The sequence below is a fragment of the Colossoma macropomum genome, unplaced genomic scaffold, assembly GCF_904425465.1.
Source record: "Colossoma macropomum unplaced genomic scaffold, Colossoma_macropomum, whole genome shotgun sequence".
NCBI classification, from domain to species: domain Eukaryota; kingdom Metazoa; phylum Chordata; class Actinopteri; order Characiformes; family Serrasalmidae; genus Colossoma; species Colossoma macropomum.
Window position 1 is genome coordinate 35,370,560 of NW_023494795.1, and position 14,647 is coordinate 35,385,206.

Here is a 14,647-nt window from a genome sequence, read left to right on the forward strand (position 1 = left end):
TGAGCACACACCATCTTCAACCTCTACCAGCACACAATGGAACACAAATCCTCTACAGTCAACCAAATTCCACATTGTTGACTAATAAGATGGGAAGTGTCTTCCAAATGTTCCAGAAGAAGCACTGAGAATCAGTGCAGGGTTCACTGTGTTGAACAGTCTTCCTGACTGCCATAGCTTTCTGCTGAAGTAATGCAATTTATTGAGAGCCACAACATAATTCGATAAGACTGGCTGGACAAAACACAGAGTTCACCTTTTCTCTGTGCTTTTGTGTGCGTATGTCCTTGCCTCCACAGTGTTACTGGATGTGTGTAAAGAGTGTATGAAAAGTGTATGTGTGTCCTTGTTATTTCTTTACATTTTTTCCAGACCCAGAAGTCTGTAAACTTTATCCTGTTTTTATCTCATATTTTGAGTATCACTTTCTTTATTTTCTCTATATTCAAGATAGATTAAACTGATAACGTAAAAAAAGGTCTTGCCACAAAGTTGGAAGTATGTAATTGTCTAAAATGTCTTTGTATGATGTAGCATTAACATTACCCTTCACAAGAACTAAGGGGCCTAGCCCAAACTCTGAAAAACAGACTCAAATCATTATCCTTCTTCCAGTTTGCGTGGTCTACCACTTTGTGGCTGAGCTATTGTTGCTTCTAGACACTTTTATTTTACAATTATAGCACTTAATTGTTCTAGCAGGACAGGAATTTCATAGACTGACTTGTGGCAAAGGTGGCATCCTATGACAGTGCTATGTTTAAAGTCACTGAGTTCTTCAGTACAACTTATTCTACTGCCAGTGTTTGTTTATGGTAATTGCATGGTTATGTGCTTGATTTTATACACCTGTTATCAGTGAGTGTGGCTGAGACACCTGAACTTAATAATTAGGAAGACTGTTCACATACTTTTGGCCATATAGTGTACATGCAGGTTATTAATTTTAAAATAATCCCCAAAGAAAACTTATTTGTTCAGATTTACTACTATTTTATAATGATCAACATTACATATAAAAACTTAGAAGAAGTGTAGATTTACTGGGTGTTTTAGATAATTTTCCCATTTTATGGTTCCCATCACTACCATTGAACAAGAAAACAAAGATTTTGACAATGGGAGAGATTGCTAACTTTAACATTGATGGTGAAAACGTACAAGTGGTGGACAGTCTTTGCTTACTTGGATCAGTTAGTAACAATAAACAATCCAACAGGCAAGAAATATGGATTGGCATTTGGCAGAACAAGAATAAAGGAGCTTGAGAAGATTTTCAAATGTAATGATGTATCTCTACAAGCTAATATCATAACTGTCCAGTCTTTTCTGTGGGGTCTTTATGGAATGTGACAGCTGGACAATAAAATGTGTGACAGGAAAACCATAGATGCCTCTGGACTTTGGTGTTGGCTCTCAATCAAGACTCACCTCTCACTCGAAGCCCATATGACCCAAATGACACATTCAAATACATAACAAGTATATAGTACTTTGGACATATTACTGGAAGAACCAGTTCACTGAAGAAAATATATATGCTTGGAACAGTTGAAGGTAAAAGAGGTGAATAATCCAGATGGATGGACACAATCCGAGATATCACGAACAAGCCATTAAAAGGTTTGCATCGCAATGATTGAATTATACAGGAATTGAGAAACACCTTTAACAAATAAATGTCTGTACTCCCCCCAGAAGGAATACATGTTACTGTGGGTCAGTGTAAAACCGATCAATCATATTGTGAAAACAAAGCATATACATTAAATAATGGTGCACCGAATCTGCAGCCCATCCAAATGCTTGCTTAAGAAATTTTCTGCAACACTTCAATCACCATTCCTTCTCATTCTTCCACGGAAACTCATTACCAAGCTTATTACCAATATGTTAGACTGTTCCGAACTACATAGTACATTTTTGTGTTTGCTTAGAAGCACCTGTACGTATTATTTTCAGCACGCTACCTCTCATCACATGTAAAGAGCTCATGTTGGGTGATAATGTGTTTATTTTCCATGTCCGCTCAATTACATGTATGGGCTTTTTGGGGATTTCCAACCAAAGGAATATGCCATACAACAGCCATATGTCACTAACAGAGCAGCTGGTCCTTCTGTCTGGTCGTGACACACTCACTTTCCATATGCAGGCACAGCAGAGGAACACTTCTGTTTTTATTTGTTGTAAAAGTTAGCCTTGACCCTTAGTTTTTATTCTCCTTTTTAACAAGGGGAGTTTAAAAGGTGTTTAATAATTTCAGTCCTTCTTGGAAGAGCTGACTCATATAGCACTGCAATGCAAGGTGTGGGATTCAAAGTTTCCAGTTTATTACAGGGTGTGGTTTCAATATATGAAACTAGATACTTCTTACAAATGACAGGAACGCTTGTACACCAAGAATGTCATCAATCCAAGATACAAGAACAAGTTGATTCAGCGTTTTCACAAAGAACAAGATGATACATTGCAGACAATGTGTCTGCCAAGATGGCAAGCACATCAAATAAGATCAACTTTGACATCAAATAAAAGATATCAAGCAATTTATTGCAAGCAGAAGCCTAAATGAAACTATGAACAAGTAAATCCTTGACAATATTTTATTAAAATATCTTAATATTTTCATACACTTTAAAGAGTTGTGAAGAGCATGAAAATAAAAACCAAATTAAAATGTGAACACTGACGACAAAGAATTCAGGAAAACAAGGACACATTCAAATACGTAACAAGCCTATGGAAAAAAATGCCCATGAGTGAGCCATTGTAAAATCTTAAGCCAAAGTCAACAACTTACAATTTGTATGACCTTGGTGCTGCTACATTCATTTCATACCACAAACATGCTACACATTCTTAGTGCATTTTCAGAGCTATAGCTCAGTAAGGGTCATGTCCCATATCAGAGTGTTTCTCAGTTCATGCGCTTCTCTTCACCACTTGCTTACTCTTTAAGGTGGAAGTGTACCCTGGTGCTGATTAAAGAGTCTATGTTTCCCAATTAATGTCCTGTTGGCGGAGACTTGAGTGCAGCTTCTGGGCGCCTCTGAGGAGCTGCAGGCGCTCCTTACTGACTGTGCGATGGCTCTGCCCTTTGGAGGCTGAAACTTTAACAGGGGAGCAAGGCAGAGCTCGGACCCCACTCAAACCTCCAGCCAAATTCTGGCCATCTGCACTGGCCAGACGCTTGGGCCTCTGCTTCTTCTTAGGACTACACTGGGAGAGCTTCTGGACCTGGATACACAAAGATGTAAACAGGTCTTTTGTTACATAATCTAATGGTGGATTTTGCATTATAACATCACAGAAGCCTTTAATATGCCAATGACTGCATAAATAAGTAAGATGTAAATCAGTCATTTGGGGTAGCTTAACATGAAATGGGCTGTTCGAGTCTGAATTGTTCACAGTGGTGATGGAAGAAACCATATGTCTGATGGATTTAATGTCTCTAAAAGCTACCTCATAAAAAGTTATTATGTGAAATGGCAATAAATGGTTATGGTGCCTGAGACACTGTTTATAATAGTTTTGAGATAAGGTTTTAGCCTAAAATGTATTTTTAAATGTATTATAAGGCAAAATAGTCCCTAAATCACAATGTTGTTTTATAATCACATTACGCTTTTATGCAGCTCTTAAAACAGAGGAGTATAAACACACTCACTGTTTGCTGGTGCTTGCGTAGCTTGGAGATTTGGGTTGCTTTCTCCTCCATCCTTCTGACCAAGCAGTCCAGCTCTCTCTCCAGATCCTCCCTCAGTTCACGTTGATCAGTCTCATCTATCTGTCTGACCAGTTCTTGATGCTCACTATAGCATATAGACACATAGTTCAGAGTTAATACAGCACCAAACAACCTGATGTTAACACTTATTCATATCTGGCCTAAATACAGGTAAATTGTATTGTGCACAAATTGTGTCATTATGCTTGATACAAGTCATTCAATAACCCTGTCATATGAAGGTAACCCTCATACATGAGGGGTCTTCATTCTTTAAAAATACATGTCTGTGATTGTTTTTTTTTTTTGTTTTTTTTTTAACCACACTTTGCGTGAACACATCAAGCCTTTACCCATATTAATCAAGACAAAACTCCCACATCACCCCACAGTTACCCACAAGCTCATCTGTCCTAGTTCATCCTGCAGGGCTAGCAGCAGTTCAGACAAGCTACCCAGGGCTGCGGCTCCTTCACTGGGGGACAGTGGGGCTTGGCAAGGGCTCTTGCTATTCTCTGTCCCGCTCTGCAGAGTGCGCACCCTCTCACATAGCCGTGGCTGCCTTGTCTTCATCAGGTGCAGCACACTCTGAATGTTGGCATTAACAGAGTGACTGGGGCTTGTCGACTGATTCAAGGAAACACAAATAAATGTAAACAGCAACAGGTAACAGAAAAATCTGTCATTAGCATGAGGGAAATTTTCTATGGAATGGACATGTTTATGCGTCAGGATCTGTACTCACTGTTCCAGCAACAAATGGCATATGCTTGGCTTTAGGGAGGTACTGAGTGACTGGGACCTCTGTTCTCGCCGATTTCTAAAATTATTAATTGTTGTTGAATGTCCAAACAAACAAACAAACAAACAAACAAAACAAAATATATAACCCAAACTGTTCTCTGTTTTGATCTACTTAGCAAAAGTGGGAACCATAGCTCATAAAATGCCTCCAATAACACAACGTTTACCAAGTTCTTTGAGTACAGCACCATCTAGTGTTAGGACAGGGCTTCTACAAAAAGACAACAAGCACACAGTTCTTACCTTATTCAAGGCCTTCTCTTTACTCTTCTTCTTTTTGGGTTTGACCTCAACAGCTGAAAGTGTGACCAGATTAGCTTCCAGTTCTCTCTGTAACTGTAAGCAGAAAGAACAGACATGTGATCAACAACATGGAATAAATAATTGTTCCAAAAGCAGCCAGTTGATTCCATGGTTAACTAAAGTTGGTTCACACCTCCTTTGCTTTCTCCTGCACAAGTTTGCGTTCATGTTCCTCTTCGAGTAACTTCTGTTCCAAAAGCTCAATCTTCCTCTTGAGAGAACATACAAACAGATTTACTTACAGAGCACGTGTGACAGGAAATTCTAAAGCTCCACTCAAAGCCTAGTAACTGGCACGTCCTTTGTGCTACTGTAATAAAAATAAAAAAAAGATTGCTCCAGACCACTCTAAAGGGCCCATATTGTGGAAAAAACAGTGTGATGTAATATGCAAACAATGTTAACATTTCCAAACATACTGTTGACTCCCCAATCCAAGTCCATATATAAAAACTAATCTGCAAAACAAACCTTTTGGAAAACCACAGCATTCACATATAATTCTCCTATTCACCCTAGAGCAGTTAATCCTGCCCATTCACAGTGAAGCAAACCAGGCTACTTTTTTAGAGGGGCACAATTAAGGGGGGCGAAGTAGAACAGAGATCATTTATTTGGTCATAAATCAGTCTTCAATCGTTTAAGGCATAAAGAGAGGTTTGAAATAATCATGTGTAAATGAATCAATAAAAGTGAATACTGATTATTTGGACTATCACCCAACACAAATGTTGCAGATGGACCTTAAAAAAAAAAAAACAACAACATGGGAAAAATGTAGGATATGGGCACTTTCAGCAATTACAAGTAAACTCCATCTTATTTTCCACAACATCTCTACAACTGTAGTATTTAGCCTATATGTTATGATCTGTCAAGCTTTTTCGCCAATCTCAATAGAATATTTGTGCCTCACACAAACAAGTAACAACACTTATGCGAGCTTACTTTGTTGAATCTATGAAACAAGTAACTGTGTTTAGTGGCCTTATTGCTTCCTCATCAGACGACATAGTAAGGCATTCTCTGCTCAGAGATGCCATCTGTTTCTTTTGTCTGTTTTTTCCTTGATATATGACAGTCCGTGCCCCCTACAAGCAGTAAACAATTGGTGACAATGTGTAGGAAGGCATTTACTTTGCTGACACCTTCAAGGCAGACATGGTACAGTTTCCAATGAGGAGTTTGAATGAGTCACACCATTTCTGCTTCCAGTGAGTGTGTCCATACCTCTGTCTCAGACTGTGTGTTGGTGAGCTTAAGACATTCTTTTTCCAATCTATCCAGTTTCCGCAGCTGAGCCTGGATCTGTGGATCAGTGAATGATCTCTCATTCTGCTGCCTGCTCTCCTACAAATGAGTGAGGGGTAAAGAAAAAGAAAGATATTGTGTGTGTGACAAAGAAAGTACTACAGCGAACATCCAAAGAGTTAAAAGGAACTTAGAGGATTACTTCTTGTAAGTACCTAATTTACTGATATGTGTTTAAGCCAATCTCAATCTTATCCAAACTCAAGCCTTTACTATTGCCAAAGAGTAACCACCTTACAAAACTATTCAAACAACAATTACAATCAACAAAGGGTGCATATTAGTTACTGAATGGTTAGAACTAAAGCTTTAATTAATCTTGGTTCCTTGGGTATAAGACTACTTCTCTGCTTGTCAGAGTTCCTACCTTCTCTCCATCTCTCCACTCACCTGTCTGTTTACTGAAGTGATTCTCTCTCTCTCTGCACTCTCCCCCATCTTCCTCATGTAGTCCAGCTGTTTCTCCAGCAGAGAGCAGCGTGTTTCTGCTGAATGCAACTGAGACACCAGCTCTGTACAAGCAGAGTGAGAATGAGTGCATGTTAGTAGGAGGAAGGGATTAAAAAGAATGTCTGTTTCAAAAAGACAGACCTCAGTCACCTTTCCTCCGTGAAGAGTCTTCTTCTCTGGCACTACTCTGCTGTTCAGGATGGGCAGGAGAGCTGGCGTTTTGGCGGGCAGCCTGGGAGAACTGCTCCACATTCCTCTCTGCCTGCACTCGTTCCAGCTCCAGCCGCCTCATCTTCTCCTGCAATGTCTTCAGCGCCGCTAGCACCGCTGTTCAACACAGAGACATCTATCAGTTTCCACAATCAAGTCATTGATGCCAGCTTACAAAAACAATGCAGTCCTATGCAATAGCTGAAGCACCCCTGGACAAAATACATATTTTGTTGATTTTTTGAAGTGAAATTAAGTACATGTCCTCTACAGAGAACACGCGTCTGCATGCTGTAATGCACAATTACTGTTAATGTGTTGAATTTAACATATTAGGGAAAAATAAAACAAATGTGGCCTGTGTAAAAGTTTTTTGCCAATATGTTACACTCAGCAAGTAAACAGTGCACTAAAATGTGCAGAAAATGCCATGTTTAAATCCGTTTCATGTAGAGAACATGTTTTCACTTTGAAAACATACTTTAACTGGGGGTGTTTAAGTTTTTGCATACATGCCACGACCTTCACTCACCTCTGCTCCCAGCGTCAGGGGTAGTTTGATAAGTCTGGGCGCTGATTTCCCTTAGATTTATGGCTTTCTTAGCTTTGTCCTGTCGTAGTGGTACTGCATTAGCACACAGCTGATGGGACATCTTCTCTGGAGGATTATAAAAGCTTCCAACATAGCTATGTTTGGAAGGGGAGTCTAAACACAAAGTCTGAAATGGAGACAAAGAAGCATTCAATACACTTCACACACACCTCTTCAAAGCAGCTTTACAAACATCCAACAAACTGAGGGCAACAGCGCATGAAAACTGAAAAAGAAATACTGAAAGGAACTAAGACTCAAAAGGGCAACTCATCCTCCTCCCACCCGCCGTATTCAAAATATTTAACGTTAATGCTGATATTCTAATATCGACAAATGGACCAATCTAGTAGAGCCAAGTTACACGTCCACCGCCAGCATAATCTACTTTCTTAGACGAGCTATAAAATACCACTTGCCTTATTAAATGTTTATTACTCAAAGAAATGGCTGTGTCAAAGTATTTTATAAGCTACATAAGCAACGTAACAAAACGCTAGCTAGCTAAAACTGGCTAACTGCTCATACGTTTAGTTTAAATACAAATGGGTTATAATAATAAGTTAGCGAGCCCTGAAAACTGGCTGTAATGCGTTAGACTAACTTACTGCGCTAAAAACCAGTAAGAATTTACTTTTTATTAATTAGCTACTGTACACATTCACACGTTGTGTTAAGACTTGCGCTAACCAAGCTAACTATGTTAGCGTTAGCTAGCTACCTCATATTCTGCCTTTCGCTGAAAGAATTTATGTTTCTGATGGTAATGTTTAAACGATCTAGAGCTGATTTTGTTAGTATTTACCCAGTCTCGTAAATGTTCCATTGTGGATCTGATATACGCGGCTGGCGATGTGGTTAACAGCTTTCTTGTCAGTATCCTCTATCCGTGCTTGCTAACGGTAGTGCGCTAACAGCTGTCGCTGACAGTGTCTGTTTCCTCATTTTAAATTTCCCTCTTTTGCTGCCGCTGTATGCAGTTCCGCTTGCGCGCACTCTTGCACCCTATGCACGGCGTAATACACAGTGTTCATTATAAAATCTCAAATAATTACAAAGAAGCAAAGGTGTTGCATAACGTTTTGACAAAATGTTTAATGGTGTCTAATGAAAATGACACTGATACTGTAATGAACTGCAAACTAAACCAGTTTTGGAAAGTGAAAAAAGTGTATTTCTCTAAAGTTGTGACAGTATAATGTTATGGAAGCCCATTCCCATCTTTAAAAATAAAAAATCCACCACCTAAATATTTTTTAATCATTAAATGAAGTGCTAAGCCATTATTTTCAAATACTGCAGCGTCGGCGTAGAGTAAGAAAAAGGAGGCCATGGCTGTGTCCGAAACTGAAGGCAGCTGCCTCGATCCCTTCCTGCCTGCGGTTGCCTCATAAATCAGTGCCTTAGAAGGCAGTATCGTGCTCTGTGTCAGCGCTAGTGTTGTCGGCTATTTTTTTTAACCACTTCAGCGCGGATACAGAGGATTTTGGGACAAATAAGGCAGCTGTGAACTATGTAGTACTGAATTGGGGAGTTGAGCTGAAACTGTTTAGCTGTTTTCCATCATTTTTGTCAGGCCTTGTTGACGCACTGGAGCCATACTTAGAATGACCCCTCCCCTAACACCATAATCCCACCCCCAACACTATAACGGTATAAAACTAGAGCACATTAGCATCAGTTGTTCTCCAGCCTGTCTTTATTAGGCTCATGCTAGTCAATATTACCTGTTGCCAGCTTGCATAAATGAGAGAAAAAATACCATTCTGTTGCAGACTGAGAGGAATGAGGTTGATTCTTGGCTTGGTCAGTGTCCTATGCCTTATAATTGGATTCTAGTGCTGCTAGCGACTTTATTTCAAATGAAGAGAGGCTTTGTTACCCAACCTAACGAGCTAATGGATATGTAAGTATAGAACAAGGCTGAAGGTGACTCCCTATTTGCCAGCTTTTTGTTCGTTTTTTTCGTTCCACCTTAAATGGCGCAGCAGTTACTTTCTGGACAATTCGAAGCTGAAGAGAAGCTACAACTTTCCCGCGAATGGGCGTGGTTTCAGCGCCTTCCACGGACACGCCCCCAGCGTTTGAGAGTAGCGAGTAAAGGAATCACCTTTTGCTACAATATGGGGGCGTGGCTTTAACTCTCAAATATATTTGCAACCTAAATGAATAGCTTCTCACTGCAACATTCATTTGAGTCCGTTTAGTGTATTTTTGGAGTCGTGTTTTCTTTGGAAACATCTGACAGTTTTAAATACAAACAAATTCAGTACACATGTTGGAAGTTCTAAACAGCGCCATGGCAACACGCGCCAATCAGAACGCCCTCGTTATGACGTCATAATGGGTGAGGGTAACGACACGACTTTCTGCGCGAGGAATTTTGCCAATTCTAGTCAGTCGACGAGAAAAAACCTTCCACACGTCTCGTTTGCATAATCTTAGTTAACTTTCAGACGAAAGTGAGACTGCAGGTTGTTTTTAGCTCATATAGCAGATGATGGAGCAGCGCCCTGAACCCAAAGGTTATTTCACACAGTCTGAGTTTAATTGTGTACATTAATGCTGTGTCAGTTTGCTGTGTTCTAGCAAGATTAAGGTCTAGATTCGATCAGATTTTAGATTTTGAATTTGGAATAAAAACAATTCTTTTTAGGATAAAAATTTGATTTTATTGATCACCACTGCAATACGTGTCTTGTAGATATCATTACTTTAATATTCAGCTTATGTTGTGTGAAATTCTTTTGAATATTAAAATGATGATCCTGTAGTCAGATGGAAAGAGAAAAAGGTCAGAGGAGGGCTGTAGCCAGATTGTCCTGCAGGGAACAAACACCTGCTCTGCTAGGTGTGGACTGGTTAAAGTGCTGGAGGTTCCTAACACTGAAGCCCCAGCGAAGAAGAAGAGAAAAGGGGCAGTGGAGCAGCCCCAGAGAAAGACTCGTAGACAGAGGAAAGCCTCCAAGCCTGGTCAGTCCATTGTCACCTAAATCATTTACACTTCATTTTACTTCAATATAAGTGCAATATAATCATCTTAATGATTCATTTTACAGTGGCCTGGTGTGGTATCAGAAACTAGATCTCACTGCTTCTCTCATAGCCTGTAAATGATTAGTGAACCTATGCCAGATTACTTAAAGATGGCTGATGTTCATTTGTAACACTGTTCATAGACACCTTTGCCACTCATTACATTGTTGGAGAAAAACTAGGCGAAGGAGGTTTTGGATCTGTTTTCAAAGGATAACGCATATCTGAGGGCCTATTCACTCTCCAAATTCCATTTTATTGTCATCATTTCTTCTCTTGCCCTTTCAGGGCTTGTAGTCTTAATACTTTTTCTGTTTGTGTATAGGTAGCCATCAAATTTGTGCAAAAACTGGATGATGACCGACATGTCCAAAGTGTAAGTGCACCTGCAACCTCTGAACTAGGGGTGGGGGGAAAAATCGATTCTTAGATGCATCGCGATGCGGATGTGAATGATTCTGAATCGATTCACAAATGTCAAAAATCGATTTTCTAAATTTTAATTGAGAACGTAATGTTGACAGAACACAAAAGGCGGAACTTGGAAGTGCAGAAGTGCAGCGCACATAACAAAAACACAACTGGATGAGCGAGAACCGCAGGGAAACCTGCTTCTGTTGTTCTGACTTCTTTTTTAATCTGCCCTCAGTCTATACATGAAAATACACTACCACACTGGCAAAGCGTGCTGGTTTGCACAGTTTTTAAGGAGGCTGCCAGTCTAATGACGTCAGTTCAGTGCACAGTAGCATTAGTGTGTTTGCACCCTTACACCACAGCAGTTAAGCCTCTCCCATTCACGCTGAAGTTATAAAGAATGTTTCAACCTGGGGCCTGTCCCACAAAGCAGGATTTAAGGCTTAGTCAGCTAACCTTAAGCTTAGTTCATTCTAAGCCTGGATTTTCTGTCTCCCATGGAGGCTCATTTTTTACCACCGCCATATCAGGATTTCAGATCACACAGCTCTTGGCCCAATCTGAACGTGCTTCTGACCGATCATTGACAGACCCTGACCCCCCATCACTCCTGACTCCCAAATAACTTTTTTTGGTGTTTGTGGCATCAGTCCCATGAGGAATTTCGCTTTTTTAGCAGAGGAAGCAAATCACACAGTAGAGTGGTAGTAGTGTTGTTTTCCATCTGGATCTGAGTGATCAGAGAAGGTTGTTCATCGCCTTTATAAAATAAGTTAACTGCGGTTTTGTTGGTGACACTGAAACTTGGTCAGGAACCCTGTCTCTGTTGAACTTTCTTCATGAGACAGGCCCGTGAACTGTTTAGAGTCACAATATAGGACACCCAGTCAAAACAGATTTACACAGTAACATTAAAGAGGTTGTAAAATGTAAAAATATACCATTTTTGCTGCATAAAACCAGTCATATTACCTCAAGTTGACCTCAAGGAAAAGAAAAAGCAAGATACATTTAGCATATGGCCCTTATTTTGATTCAAAACAGTCCCAAGATGTACTGAAAAAAACTGATTACATGAGACTCAACATATTCTAATCAGTGATCAGGATCACCAGGAAAACAAAGTAGTATATTTTAGCATTCGAGCAGTATGTTTTGTGGTTCTGTGCAGGCTAATAGTTCATGTGGATTCATTGGCTTTGGAAACGTCCTTGTGTCCACTAGATGGCACCAGAAACTCCTGTTTTGTCTTGAATTTCGAGCAACCAGCAAAGGCAAGACAGATTCGTCTCGTCAGTTATTATCTGCTATAAACTCTAGCTAACAGACCTGCCTTTGTTTGCCTCCAACAAACGTTGGAACACAGTTTTCATTCATCTTCGCCGCTAAAGAGTGAGAGTTCAAAGGGAAGGTCTATGATGACGGACACACTGGGCATAATCTTCTTTTCTGGGCACTCTGGCATGCAGTGACAGACAGCACAGTTATGGCAACCTAAATAGCCTTGCTTTCCAGGTAAAGGTACTTCTTGGACATGCTGCACCTCTTAATGATGGGGCATTTTTATTTTTAAACAAATCTCTACAATGCATTTAATTGTATCAACTTTAGCAAAAAGAATAAAAAATATGAGAGGTTCTACACTAAAATCCCCATATAGTACCAAACAAAGAAACAACAGCAGAACCATATTCATTCAGTTTCCATCACAGCAAAACGTATATACCATTGCCTTTACTGAAGAGCCCCTGAAGAACTACATATTTTAAGCATGACACTATACTCGGGGTGTGTAGCTGCAAATACTTTACGTTTTGCAGGAGATTAGCAAGATTACACAGTTTCCAAAGAATTAGCAGCTGACGTGACTTGTTCTCTATTTCAAATGAAATATTTTAAGCTTTTACAATCATAACAGACTAGTTTAATCTCTATGCTTTTATCATGCTGCTTATCTTCTCTTCTGAAAACAGATGGTCTATGGATGAACATATCATTTACCATAAGCAAATTTAATGATCTGACAGCACTGGCTCACCACCTGTGCATGTCTCAGGCTAACAGTGCCCCCTCAAAGGTGCCTGAAATATCTAAACTCTTAGTCAACTTCAAGTGGTAAAGTAATATGGTGACAGTGTTAAATACAAATAAAATGAATGGGTACTACAGTACCAGGTCACTGTTTTAGCACGTTCCTTGGTTAAGATCTAGGTTTTAAAAGGCTATGTTAGGCTACAGTAGCAGGCCCTGAACTGAATACAGTACCTGCGTTCTAAACTAAATAATATGTTTACTTGTTTGAACGTGCCACTAGAACCTGCATACAAAAATCTGTGGAAGTAAAGACCTCAATGGAGCATCACAACACTAAGGTGAAGGGTCTTGAATTATTCAAATAGCCAGGGATTTGAATCCTACACACTTAAAAAGGTGGTTCTTCAAGGATTTTTTAGAGAAAGGAATGGTTATATTTAGAACCATGAGTTCTATATAGAACCATTTCATGCTTAAGTTGTTCTTTGCATAGTGAAATGGTTCTTCAGATTGATGGAGAATGTGTTGTATGTGCTTCTTTATAGAACCTTTTTGAAAATGGTTCTATATAGCACCAAAAAAGGTTCCTTTACTGTTACAAGTTATACATGGTAACAATAGAAGAACCCTTTTTGGTGCTATATAGAACCATTTTTAACTGGAATAATCTTGGTTTTCTTCAATAATAATAATAAAGACATGAGAGGACAGGATTTAAAACTACAAGGCTTCTATAGAACATGTGTACTATTAGTTACAGAGTGATGCAACATTGGATCTAGATATCCTTGAAAAACTCATGACACCTAGAAGAGAAAGTGTACACTACATTATACTGTATGTAGGCTACTGTATACAGTAATGGTAAATGTTGCATTTATGTTACCCTAAATCAATGTGGGTTTAGGAATCTGCCACGATGAAAACATTTATTTTGAAATTTTTTAGAAAGAAGAAACCAGCATAGCACTATCAAATTATATTTGATTAAATCCACCATGCCAAATGATGCATACAGAACATAAGAAATTTGATTTTACCTGCTAGAGATCTGTATCACATCACTACTAACTATTGTTGTATATGCAAATATTTGTATAAAGAAATCGGTTTAATTAGCCTCGATGGTAATAAAAGCTGAGGATGTGCTACATGGTTTACGTAAATAATAAGGTTTTGTGATAAACAAGTAGTGGCGGGGCTCTTGAAGTTAACAGCGACCGCTTTGGATGTCGGTAGTTGAGGTTTAATGCGTTCTGAATCCGCATTCAACGATATAGAGATTTAAACACTTCTACACTACAGTCCCCAGAAACCCATGCAGTATAGTGCGAGACACGCCCCATTTCTTCGCTGATTGGTTCACTGGGCTGTTGTTCCCGCCCGCTTTTGTTTTTGTGTGACTGCATTGGTCAACATTCCTTGCCTATCATATGTTTACTCCAGTCCTCCCTACAAGATACTCCTAGTGGGTGTTGCTGTTCAGGACTGAAGCGCAAACGGGGACAGTCCATCGGGAGCAGAAACGAGAAGAAAGAATGTAAAATTTGTAAGTATTCACTTTTGACACCCCGTAGCCCTGCAGCAGTGTAGACGAATATTTTTTCGTGGCCAGTCCTTTTCAATATGAGCGCGTTTGTTGTCGTTAAGGGCCGCTGTGAAGGGATTGAATGGACCAACACTGGCAACACAAGTTCATAGTTGCAAAACGTTATTCGTTGCTGTGTTCTGTTCTACAGTTAGCTTGTTGCTAATGC

The 14,647-nt window shown here is 39.6% G+C and overlaps 2 protein-coding genes across 3 annotated transcripts in view; one reads left to right on the top strand and one right to left on the bottom strand.

The window, feature by feature from the left end:
- Window positions 1-2,694: 2,694 nt before the first annotated feature.
- Window positions 2,695-14,218, bottom strand: cep57l1 (centrosomal protein 57, like 1). 2 transcript variants are annotated; one of them, XM_036582312.1, is made up of 11 exons: window positions 13,931-14,218; window positions 7,344-7,530; window positions 6,752-6,928; window positions 6,542-6,663; window positions 6,071-6,190; window positions 4,974-5,051; window positions 4,781-4,873; window positions 4,479-4,553; window positions 4,134-4,360; window positions 3,674-3,818; window positions 2,695-3,240 (listed from the first exon to the last, which is right to left on the bottom strand). In XM_036582312.1, the coding sequence occupies exons 2-11, from the start codon at window positions 7,462-7,464 to the stop codon at window positions 2,995-2,997; spliced, it is 1,404 nt and encodes a 467-aa protein (XP_036438205.1). In that variant the 5' UTR covers window positions 7,465-7,530; window positions 13,931-14,218; the 3' UTR covers window positions 2,695-2,994. The 2 variants fall into 2 exon arrangements, with proteins under 2 accessions (XP_036438205.1, XP_036438204.1); XM_036582311.1 differs by lacking the exon at window positions 13,931-14,218 and adding an exon at window positions 8,209-8,321.
- A 118-nt stretch (window positions 14,219-14,336) lies between these two features.
- sesn1 (sestrin 1) overlaps window positions 14,337-14,647 on the top strand; it is a 61,125-nt gene continuing 60,814 nt past the window's right edge. The window contains exon 1 of the mRNA XM_036582309.1: window positions 14,337-14,439. The gene's annotated coding sequence lies outside the window, so the exon portion shown is untranslated. The remainder of the gene's footprint in view (window positions 14,440-14,647) is intronic.